This window comes from Mastigoproctus giganteus, chromosome 9 (genome assembly GCF_048544385.1).
Source record: "Mastigoproctus giganteus isolate SK-2022 chromosome 9, ASM4854438v1, whole genome shotgun sequence".
Lineage (NCBI taxonomy): Eukaryota > Metazoa > Arthropoda > Arachnida > Uropygi > Thelyphonidae > Mastigoproctus > Mastigoproctus giganteus.
Window position 1 is genome coordinate 20,279,922 of NC_143583.1, and position 12,771 is coordinate 20,292,692.

Here is a 12,771-nt window from a genome sequence, read left to right on the forward strand (position 1 = left end):
GTCCTGTCAGCTTAAGTGCAAACTACAATGGCATCTAGGAGTTCCGTCAGAAGAGGTAGTTGAACGTCTGGAGTCTATCATTAGAATTTGACGATTTGTTCTGATCGATTAATGTAATATCTTACACACAGAAGCAACTGTCTGCGTGTCGATAAATAAACGAGATGAATGTTTACAAGCGAAGGACGTGTCTGATTGCGATGCGTCCAGATTTGCATCGTTTGTCTTATAAATCGATAGAAAGGGGCTATTAGGAAGATTTTAAATGGCTATTAATTTATAAGTCAGACGATGCGAACTTCCACCCTAGTCTTACGATCTGGATTTCTTTACCAAGAAATAACAGACATCGGTTCAAGATTTGATTTACACTATATTGAGACAAAAAGTTGTTTACCACTACTTTTTTTCTCAATCCCCTTATTTTCTTAAGGGACTGATTAGCTTTAGCTATAGTATTTCTCAAAAGGTGGTTTATTTATTCAATTAATTTCTAATTACAATCGCCCCTTGTGCAGCATGCAAGCCAGAGGGGATAAAAAAATAAAATTTACAACTCAGAGAATAAATTTACAAAAAAAATTGACAGTTAAAAAAAAGATCTTTCGTGTTAAGTATCTCAAAGAGGAGTATCCACAACACTTCGCACACGAACTGCATGATGGCAGCATAATACTGAGTAACGATAAGATTGTGTCGCTAGGCAGTCAACCTCCAAAATGACTTCCGAAACCATGGCAGAGATTTTGAGAGAACTGCGCATTGGGACCGCCTTCAACGGGGGACATTGTTCCCAGCTCAATTTTTAACTGCACCGCATGCAAGAGACTATGAGTTCTAGTTAGTACTGTTGTGATTCAGTTGTTTGTTAGAAGATAGTCGTTCTGTAGGTCTTACTGGAGTATAATTTCTCACAGTTAACTTGCAACCGGTTCCAGGATTTCCATTGTATTAAGCGGGAACATCGTGTTAAAGCTTTTCAAGGAGATTAGGTTGGAGCGAAGTGGTTTGATTTGCAGATTACATGATTGCGTCAGACTTCGTGGGTGTAAGATGATGCCTGATAAGACTGGCGCATCATATCTGTCAGTAACTTGGTCAGGACATGAACTTCCAAGGTATTCACCTCATATTTGCATACAGAATGCCTGTCTGCATTGGTAGCACAGTGGTATCGTCACCGTCCTCCCCACACCGGGTGGAAAAGGCCCGGGTTAGAATCCCGTCGATGAAGCGCGGAACTTTAATGGGCTTTTTTTACTCCGTGGCTGAGTTAATCGATCTCAGGCGTTAATAGCAAGGTTTTTTCCCCAGAAACTGAGTACTTTTCGTCCAGCAAACTAAGCAAGTTGACCAGAGAACACACGCAATTTACAGACATAATATATAAACGGGTGTTTGTAAGAAATTACGAGTGGCTTTAATATAATAATTTAAATTTGAATTTGAATACAGAATGCCTCTTGATACAGTGAAGGGAAATTGTAAGACCCTGTTTAACCACCTAACAAGCCAATATTCAATGCTTAGGAAGGTTTTGGCGTACGTTTCTGGACCTGGTGACCAAATGACCGAAGCATATAAGGCAACCGGGACAACGCACCTAACAATATATTCTTTCACCAGTTGAGCATTATGGATCCCAGTTAATTCCTGTCTTTAGCGCCAAATGGCGGCTAGGGTCTTCTTCTCTGTGGTAGTTAAATGCTTCGTGAAGGATAACTTTTTGTCCCAGGTAATTCCCAGATCTTTATGATATTCGACTTTCTGTATGGGTTGACCATTTAAGAGTATGATGATGTTATGGTTCTTATGCTTTCGGGAGAAGGATATCTGGGCCATTTTGAGAGGGCTTATTTCAAGTCCAATCGAAACCAGGAAGTTGGTCAGGTTAGTTAACAGCTGTGTGGCTTGTAAAGCAACCTTCTCTTCACTTTTGCTGGACGAAAAGAATATTTTCATGTCGTCGGCGTAGGTAAGGATGTTATTGCAAGTTGAGAGGAATGGATCAAGGTCTGCAGCGAAATGTGTCGCAGAGAGAACCCTCTATTTAGTATGTAATCGATGCTAAAATCTTCATGCTTAACAATAATGTGCCTCTCTATTAGTAATTCGTGAAAGAGTATAAGTTTCCTGTAATGCGACAGTGAGACTCCACAGAATAGAAGAGGCGTTTTGGCGTGAATATCGTCACATGTAACTAGTAGTTGTTGTTGTTGTTATTTGGTTTTTAGGAGCATCAGCAACTAAGGCCATATTGCTCCGGGATATGAGGTGGTCATTCCCTGACCTTTCTGCATCCTCCGTATTTGGTGGTGAGGGGCTCGAACTCCGGTCTAATCAAGAAGCGTGTGCAACGCACTGCTGCTCCTTCTCACCTGCCTACGGAGGTGCCGTAACTAGTAGTGAAATGGAACAGTAAATTGAATTGTGATAAATAAGTAGTTCGAAGGTTCTAATCACTTGTTAGGTTATAACAAGTGATTAGGTTTGAAGGTTCTAATCTCTTATAATTTCTTTCTTTTTTGTGTTTAGCTAAGAAATTTTACTTTTAGTAAAGCTATAATTAATTTAAAACTGCGATCGTAACGGTATAGCGTAAAGTATATCTAGAACTTGATAGCGTAACGTATATCTAGAACTTGATAGCGCAATACGTATCACTACATTTAGGAATCTATTAGCTTAGTGTAGTATTATCAATTAATCAATTAAATTGTATTTAAACGAAAATCATGCCCCAGACTAGAGAAGCAAAGCAATGAACACAAATTAGCGGGAGTGCTCTGGCTTGAGGGAGAACCGAAGAGGGTGGATTATCCTGCGAATCAAGGCCTAACGAAATGTGCAACTTGTGCAATGTTTGCGGGTTGCTAGAACAGGACATGATACAGTCAAGGGGTGTCTGTGTGTGCATTTGGTGCACAGAATGTAGTATAGATTTTAGGCGCCAACTCAGCGTTCTGATGGGCTTTTATGAATGTTTAAGAGGAGGGTAAATGCCCTCGAAAGAATTAAAATGGGGGACCTATCAATCTCTTCAGCTGTCAAAATCAACGCCAGAACTAACGCGTTGAACATCCTTTAACATATCTTAAAAATTTCATTTCTGCAGCCTGTATTCTATTAATGTCTCTTTGATAGGAGCATTTTAAATAAATTTGATGAATTTGAAGTACTGACTGTCATCAAATGCGTACAGTGTACAGATAGGGGAGACATGGTGTCACTCAGACATAAGCGATGCTAAATTTGGATACGAGGATATCAATGTATAAAGGAACGACAGACAGGACAGGACAGATGGGATGGAGGGGTTATACTCTTAATTAAGAAGCATATTAAATCTAATACTGAGCATCCAGTCCACATAGGTTCAACGTTGAGTCAATTTGGTGTGGTAGAAACACTGGGAAAACAAAATGAGAGTAGGAGTTTGTTATAGGCCTAATGACTGCACCAAACAGCTATACAGAGAAATAGAGTAGACCAGTAGACCAGTAAATCAGAATATCTTATAATGGGGTATTTTAACTTTTCTGTTGTTGACTGGAATTTGTGGGTTGGTCACTGACCGTGTTACAGAAGCAACAAGAGGAAGCAATACTCTTGATTTAGTTATCAGCAGTGATTCTACACGCATTAAGAATCTGCAAGTAAAAGAACCACTGGGTGGCAACGATCACAGTGTAGTAATATGGAATTCAATAAAGACATATCTAGTGTCAAGGGTAAAGGGAAAGGCTTTTGCGTTTGTAAGGGTGACTACAGTGGTCTCAGATAGTTTTTAAATTCTATGCAGTGGGACCAACTGTTGAAGTTACCAACAGCAAATTCTGGATGGGAAACATACAGAGAAGTAATCAAAGAAGCTAGAAGATTTTCATACCAACAAAGGAATACTGTTCAAGGCTTAGACCTAAGTGTCTGTCAGGAGAACTATTGAGACACTTGGCAGAAAAGAAAAGTTTACCGAATGCATATAAATTATCAGATTATACAGAAGCCTAGGGTATATATGAATTAGTCTGTAATCAAGTAATCACAAAGGAGATTAGGCAAGCTAAGACAGATTATGGGCAGTCTCTGACAAAGAATGCAAAGAAAAACAGCAAAGACTTCTTTGGTTGTATTAACAGTGGAAGGAAGGGTTCGAATTACATTGGGCCACTTGATATCAATAGTTTAACTGTTGATGGTCCTGCTCAAGTTGATGACAAATTGAATAGGTGTTTTGCATCTATATTCAGATATGAAGAATTATTTAGGATAGGGATGCTAGAAGTTTATCAAACTCTAACGGGGAGCTAAATTACTGTGATACCTGAAAGGAAAGTTAAAGAGAAATTGTTGAAGCTGAGCATAAAAAAGCGCCTGGTGGAAAGGGATCTGTCCAGTCATATTTCTTATATATGCCCATATATGCATTGTGTCTGTAAATTGTGTGTGTTCGCTGGTCGATCTGCTTGTTTTTCTGGACGAAAAAACCCCAGTTTCTGGGGCGGAACCTTGCTATCACGCCTGAGAACGACTAACTCAGCCACGGAGTGAAAAAAAAGCCATTATAGTTCGTCGCGTCATCGACGGGATTCGAACCCGGACCTTTTCCACCCGGTGTGGAAAAGCCTGGGTTCGAATCGCGGAAGGACTGCGATGATACCACTGTGCTACCGCGCAGACAGTAAGCAATACAGGACTATCTGGACAGGCATCTTATACCTTGCACATACTGCAATCACGGCATGCATTTGTTAACGGGCAGTCTTGTCTAGCCAAATTGATAGGTTGCTATGATGCAGTAACCAAGGAACTGTATGCGAAAAATAAATCATATACTGTACTTGGATTTCGGGAAGGCTTTTGATAACTGTTGCACATAAAAGTCTGCTGTACAAACTGGAGCAGTGGGGCATTAAGTGCAATTTACTGCTATGAATAAAAAAAAAGGTAAACTGCAGCCATTATCAACCCACTGCAGGATGGAAGTCTCTTCAACAATTCATGTTGAGGGAAATGGACCATAATCTGCCAAGCTGGTCCAGTGCGGGTTGGCAGATCGACCGTATTTAGCAGTCAGGGGCTTGAACCCACCCCGGTCTACTCAAGGAGCGTGTGCCACTGCACTCCCACTCCTGACCACTCGGCTTGGATAAAGGGATGGTTAAATGGAAGAAGACAGACAGTGGTTATCAATGGGCACCGCTCTTCGTGGACTAATTTATTAGATAGAGTCCTCCAGGGTTTAGTGTTGGGCCCTTTGTTGTTTTCAATATTTATGAATGATATTTATGAAGATATATCAGGCTTAATGTCTAAGTTTAAATGCAAAGTCTGCATATGGGTAGCTGCGAACCCAGTGTAATTTATCAACTGTGTGGCACTACACTCAGGTAGTTGAAAATGAAAAAGAAATGGAGTAATTGTGCAGTCAGGTATGCAATTCTCTGAGCAGTGCAGACATGCTGCCAGGACAGCTCATGGGATTTTGTCAATAATATACAGGAACTTTGCTAGAAGGTAGGAGGAGGGGATTATTGCTTTCTACAAGGCCATCGTTGGGGAGAATGTAGATCTGCTGGAATGAGTGCAGAGAAGGGAAATCAGATTGGCGAAGGAAACAAAAAAGGTGCTCTTATCTAGAAAGTCTTCAGTTCAGCAAATTGCAGCGTCTGCAGACTAAACACCAGCGGGGCGATCTGATTGACGCGTTTAAGGTTTTGAATGATTGACTAATCTGAATATGAATGGCATTCTTCCTCTTGCTGAGACTACGTACATTACATGAGGGGGCATAAATTTAAGTTGAAGAAGGATGGTTTCAGGATAGATGTGCCGAAGTTTGTCTTCAGCCAGCGAGCGGTTGATTGTTGTAACAGATTTCCATGTTGTTGTGGCAGTGGATGGTTTTAATAAATTCAAGAACTAGACAAATTCTTTGAAGGTATGGATGGATGAAGTTTGTAGGTTTTCTTGCTTTCTTGCATAATTTGCAGGAAAGCTTGCGGTTTGCATAATTTTCCACTACTAACCTAACCTTCGAATATTCCATTCAACTGTTTAAATTAATATTTCATTTAGTAGTGCTTAAAAGAAACTTACTGTACATGTTATTATATTCATATTTCATACTGTCTCTTATCGATGAATGTATTTTAATGAAATTTATTTTAGCTTCGCCGATGCTCTCCAGTTGTTTCTTTTAACGACTACTTGCGAGGGTGCCAAGTTTTCTGCGGTAATTTTTGAATGGATTTTTCTTTACGACGTAGATGTCATTCTGGAAAATTTCCCTGCAGTCTCTTCTATTGTTGATACTTTTCTGCATTGATTCCAAAGCAGATACATTACCAGATGGAAAAATATCCCTTCCATGCACTAGATGTTTTAGGTTTCTCATAATGTATATGTGCTTTGAACCATATCCGGATGAGCGAGTGCTTTCTTTTCATTTTAATGGCAGAAGAATTCCTGACCTTTTTTTTTTTTTAAACCAGTTACCATTAGTCCTTCCAAATAAATTCCAAAGTTTTCTTTGTATCTCTAACAAGAATGCAGTTACTGATAAAGAAATGAATTTATTCATATAATCAGAAGGGCGCTTTTATGTTTTCATGATGGCTGAAATAAGTAGAAAATCAGCTTTGACAGCAGAATCGTTTCTCCTGCAGCTTTTGACCACATGCTGAATTGCCTGTTTGCAGGCGATGCTCAGCGGCAGAAAGCGTTTAGCCCCGGGGATAGACGATACAGAAGTGAATGCCTGTGGTGGCTCTTTCCTTTCACCAACTCATGAAAAGGTCGGTTTCAGTGGGAAGCCTACTGGGCCTGGATTTCTCCTTCTCTTTCCGTCTTCTTTCAAGAGTGGAGGTTATGCGCATCGCTTCCTCTTTCGATGCAGTTGTTGCTATCCCCAAAGAGAAGAGAGCGAGACACGTGAAAACTGTCTGTGCTCGAAAACTGATGGCCGTGGTTTTGTGGCAGAGAGAGCACAAAACACTTAAAACACTCAGTGTACAAATGATAGTCACTTTATCTTCTCTTTCTCTATCTCTCTGCTTCTTCTTCTTCTTCTTCTTCTTCTTTTTCTTTTCTTGCCATCTTTCCAGTTTATTTTTCTTTTACATCTTTCTCCTCTTCGCTCTCTCTCTCTCTCCCTCTTTCCCAAATCCCATATATGGATAATGGCATATTGGGAATCAAATCAATTATAAACCGAGAAAATCTTAAGCATTTTTTGGACAATCAAGACTCAATAGCAAGACAACACTAAGCCTGAAATCATAAGGAAATAACCTAACGTTGGATTCAGTTCATATAGAATATATGATGTTTATGAAGAGAACTAAATATATCCCAGCAATATACATCAGTGTTCGTATATTAGTATTTTACAGTGATCATTTCCTCCTTATGGACCACGTATTTTATAATAATGAAGCCCCTGTCCCGCTCAAAAGAAGATCTCATAAATTTTACATATTTCTTCTGTCTATACTGCAATTTTTAAAAAATATTCGAAAAATAAATTTTAAAATAAAATTTAAAATAAATTTCTTGTCGAACATCAACCATACACGATCCGTTCTTGGTGAATTTGTGCGTTACAAACCAGGGTAGCGTAAACAAAAGCTTTGATGTGTCCCCATAAGAAGAAACCAGTGGATTTAAATCTGAAGAGCTTATAGATCATGCAGTTGGCCCACTTCTGCTAATCCAAAGGAAAGGATACTTATCGAGAATTTTTCGAGCAGTGAGGGTAAAATGTGCTGGAGTTCCATCATGCATGAACCACATTTAGCAGCGTATTTCCAATGGAACTTCTTTCAGCAAAAGGTATTTCCTTCTACATTGAAAATAAACTACCTCAAAGAAGGAGAAACTCCACTGAGATAGTTCTTTTGGCCTCTTGGCCATGAAGCACAGATGGCAGTCAAAACTGGAATACTCAGGTAGTCACCATTAATACCAGCTTAAATGATTCAATGAAACTACAACTGATGAGGAAATTGGGTGATAACATGCGGATTTTCCCGCACCCACTGGTGATTGTTGCAAAAATTCATTAATGGCCTCTCTTGTGAATTAGGATTCATCCTCAAAAGTACACAATAAAGTTAAGGATGATCAGTATTCTGCTGCAAAACACGATTCGTATTATTTTTTTTTTTTCAAGAAGGCCTTCTCTTATTACATATGCTATTCGTTTTTCTTTTTTACTTAGTTGTTTTTCTTTTCTTCTATCTGTTTAAGAGACGCAATATTATGAGCTCTTTGATACTTGACGACAAAAATTTCTCATTCTCACGGTTTTTACAAATTAACATAATTCGCGCACTGAATATTGGAAAACAAAAGTCAAAGATCCTTTAAGAAATATTTGTGATAATCAACAGGATTTCAACTTTGATCTTTTCATGCGAGGAACATGCTGCAGAGCTGTCATACTAACACGGAGGACAGGCGTCAGAATACCATTACTGTAAGTTGTGTGATTCCATGGCCAGTTTATGTTTTTTTGTAGAATGCAAAATTTGAAGTTCAGGAAAAAAAAAAAAAAAAAAACCATTGCGACCCTGGAAGACCGAGTAACCTGGCCAAAAGCCCAAAGTCTAAATTTTCTCTCTCCCTACACAGCGCATGCAGTAACCCATTTTTAATAACAAAGATTAAAAAAACAAACTGCGGATTCTGGAAATATAACTGATCTGAGTGGAATTATCAAAGTAATTATTAGTTCACACAATGATTATTTTTTAATATACCCATTCTTAAATCTAGAATTTCTTCCTATTTTGAATTTCATTCATCAGTAAAAAAACTGCATAAATAGGAAATATTTTATTAACCCTGAATAATATGTTTTTTTTATTATTTTTCCCTTTTCATAAACTGTTCACAAATTTCCTCCTATCGTCACGACCGATCCTTTATCTTGTCGACCTTCTAGATATCGGTCCTGTGTCCTATCGACCCTCATGATATCGGCTCTTCGTTTGGACCGTTGTTCACGATTAGCTTTTCACTATACGATCATCCTCCTTTTCACAAAATTGGCTGCCTTACAACGAGAAATGCAGTACCATCCTTAATAATGATCAACGGCCACACCCCCTTCATATTTTTGATAGGGGTATTGTAACTGCGCAGAGGTACCGAGAATAGCTCCTCGAACCCTATATGCGACTTTTTAGAGGTGCGGTTGGCCCAGATTTTCTTTTCATGCACGACAACGCCATTGCACATAGAACTCAAGTGGTGGAGGAATATCTTGAACCTGAAGATATCCAACGACTACCGTGACCAGCACGATAACACACTTAAATCCGATCGCACATGTGTAGGACTCCTTTGGCTGTAGCATTGCACGCTGTAGCATTGCACGCTGACAGCCAACTCCTCAGTCAATTGCTAAGCTTTATCTGCGCTGGTGGAAGAATAGGATTTGTTGCCACAGAATCTTATAGATACCCTTATATCGAGCATGGTTCAAAGTTGAGGCCGGTTTGGCCAATGGAGGAGATCATACGCCGTACTGATGTCATGTGACAATATTTCGAGCATCCTGTAATGTGACTTTTTTTGGTAATTCTTAATCAACCCCTATAAATGACCCTTATACCTGTCCGAAGTTTCTCGCTGTCTACTCATTTCATTGTTATTCTGATACACCACCATACCAAACTTCGTCCGGCTTCATCGCATGCTGCAGGAGTTACACTACGTTTTCTACGTGTTCTGTTAATTTTGTCGAGCAGTGTATATCTGTGATGCTCCATCGACACTTATAACCGTTTACAGTATATAATTGCCAGTCAAACGTACTTCACTGATTTCGAATCCCTCGCAGCCAATACAGTGGTTACACATGCTGTTCTTCCACAGTCGAAAAGCCTGGGTTTACTATCCATTGATAGGAACAACTTTGTTGGACTCTTTTTTATATAATGAAGGATTAATAACGAGAAAAATACCCACAGTATTAACTTCATGGCCTCAACTGTCTGGGTATTCATTCTTCGTTTTGAAATTAATCTAGGCATTGTCTAGGTTCTCTTTAGGCAATGAGACGTGTTTTTTTTTTTTTAAATTGAGTTTACCCATTAATTAATTTGATTGCACAAGCGACATGAATTTTTACGAAAGAGTAATTTAATATATTTGTTTCTTTTAGGTGTTTTCTTGATATGCTGGGTGCCGTTCTTCACGTGCAACATCATGGATGCCATATGCATAAAACTAAGAAGTGACGAATGTAGGCCAGGAGTTACAGCCTTCCTGCTCACGACATGGTTGGGATACATGAACAGTTGCGTGAATCCAGTTATTTACACCATTTTCAACTTGGAATTTAGGAAAGCTTTCAAAAAATTACTAATGGAGCCTTTAAAATAATGCCAGGCGACAGATACTTATTCACTATGCCACTTATAAAAGTTTTCGGTTCTTGAACATCCTCCCATTCCAGTCGACTGACTTTTTTTAAAAAATGCAATAAATCCAGCAAGCAGTCTTCACTACCGGTGTATATAAACAGTATGCCATAACTTAATATGTCCAAATCGATTCATCTGTCTGGCCTTGCACATAAATTTCCACCTCTATCGTTGTCAAAGTTTCATCCATCTTCCAGAATAATACTCAGAGAAAATAAGAATTTATTCTGAAATAAAATCGCAAAAGAGAAAGTAGCTAAACAGAATTTATTTTCAGAAGAACAGGTCTGCTCAAAAATTTAGCCATCCTACAGTCACGCCAAAAGAGTGAGCTACAAATAAAACCAGTAGTCACGCTGCCTTCTTGCGACCGAAATATTCATTACAACTATATCGAAATTATCTCCAGAGGAAACGATTGGGACATTACAGTGGATGCAAAGAACTCGGTAATTAACAGATTTAAACTAATGTCGATTTTTCTCGTACCTACAAACCCCCTTGAAGGAGGGGAAAAAGGGTTAATTTTTTGTGTTTAAATATAATTATGTCAAAATAAAATTTACAAAAGCACAGTATTTGTTCTTTCTTGATTTTTCTTTTACTTAGTTTATTAAGGATATTTTTATTATTAGAAAGAAAATGGTTTGAATTAGGGCCATTTGCCGGTTGGAAGTGCAACTTCTATTACAGTAAAGGATTTTGTTTGCTTGGGTTTTACGGGAGCATTTGAAACTTTTCGCGCAGTCTTCCCTTGAGGACGACCACATAATAGGACAGAGGGAGTAAACCACGATATTCTGCTCGCTTTTACCTTTGTTCGATAGCCACACTTTTCTTTTTCTATCACCTACTGGTCCCTGTCAGCACACAACGGCTTGGCATAAATCGTCACCTCAGCGATAGTATGGTCTGTTAGCGAGCATTCTCGATCCCTGCATGGCTTCATTCTCCTAGAGAACTGCAACCATATGTGAAAGATGGGAGGGTTCAACTGTTTTGTTCGCCAACATCGATAATGAAGCAGCAGCAGAGAAGACGACTGGTTGCGAAGAAAGCTGAAGGAGTAAGAAAAATGGCTGAACCTTATCTGCTGCCCACCTATTTTCCGTCTTAAATGTTTCTTAATGGGATTTTGTTGCGAGAGATATTTGTTTTCTTTTCGGAGCTATTCGATCAACCAGGCAAGCACATAACGGAAGTCGTCCCCGGTTTTGAGATTAAGATCGATTTTTGTTATCAAATACGTGTTGGGTAAAATAAGAGGATGAGCCAGGTTATTTTAATATTAATACATCTCTGTAGCCTGGATAAAAACATCGATATAACGATTTTTGAGAGAAAAATGCATATTGCATGGGAAAAATATTAAAATAGCTTGTTTGATACTGGTCGGATAATTCAAATTTTTAAAAATAAAATTTATTTTCTCCATTTTAGTGTGTTGATTTAAGTGGTATAGCTTTAAACATTTAATTTATTTTTAATTTTCAGTATATGAATAAATTTAAAGTGTAAATGTTTGGAGATGGATAATTAATATTAAATTTTATTAAACTGACGCTTTATTCCACATTAATTTTTAATTCACTCAGTTTATTGTAAAACCATATAGAGGATAAAATGTATCTAGTAATTGGTACACTCTAAACAATTTGTAGGTTGGTTTCGGATTTATTTCATAATCTCATCATCAGGCCAAAATTTTTAGGATATTTAAATCTCTAAAATATAATTTAAGTTACTTATCAAATTTATAATAAATTAAATCACTTAAAAACTATCTTAAAATAAAGGTATCAGTGTTTTTTTCGCAAGAGCATTCTATGCTCAGATTGCTTGCCTTTTTGAAAAATTGTTTCAGTGTAGTCCGAACTCGAATCTCTTCCTGCCTTTTCCTAAGCTCTGGAAGGATATCGTGGTACCTTGAAAGTGGAATAAAGTGATCAATTATTTTTAGATTTTAGATTGCAATATCCGGAAGGATTTTTACATTTACTTATTCAGTGTTGCAATTAAAGTTTTTAATTTTTTATAATTTATCATTTTTAAAATTTAATTTATTTAGTAATTAGAGAAAGTAAGGACTTCAATTACTAAATAAAATAAATTTAAAATTATATAAAACTCTTTTTTATGCAATATATTTTTTTATTTATTAAACAGTTATAATAAATTTCGTACATAACATGAGCAAAATTTAATCTATCTATCAATGGACAGAAACATTCTCGTGGTTTTTTTAGGCCATCTGTTGCTCCTTGATGAGTTTTTAAATTTGTACAGTGTACTCAACATAACCTTGGATCTCTTTCCGTGGCAAATCCGTCTATTATAC

The 12,771-nt window shown here is 37.9% G+C and overlaps 1 protein-coding gene across 2 annotated transcripts in view; it reads left to right on the forward strand.

Annotated features, from left to right (window-relative positions):
• Positions 1-10,850, forward strand: part of LOC150080072 (dopamine D2-like receptor) — a 206,405-nt gene extending 195,555 nt beyond the window's left edge. For both annotated transcript variants that reach the window (XM_090382040.1, XM_090382041.1), the window contains one exon: positions 10,172-10,850. In XM_090382040.1, coding sequence (XP_090238166.1) covers positions 10,172-10,392 — 221 coding nt within the window. In that variant the 3' untranslated portion in view covers positions 10,393-10,850. The remainder of the gene's footprint in view (positions 1-10,171) is intronic.
• The last annotated feature ends 1,921 nt before the right edge of the window (positions 10,851-12,771 follow it).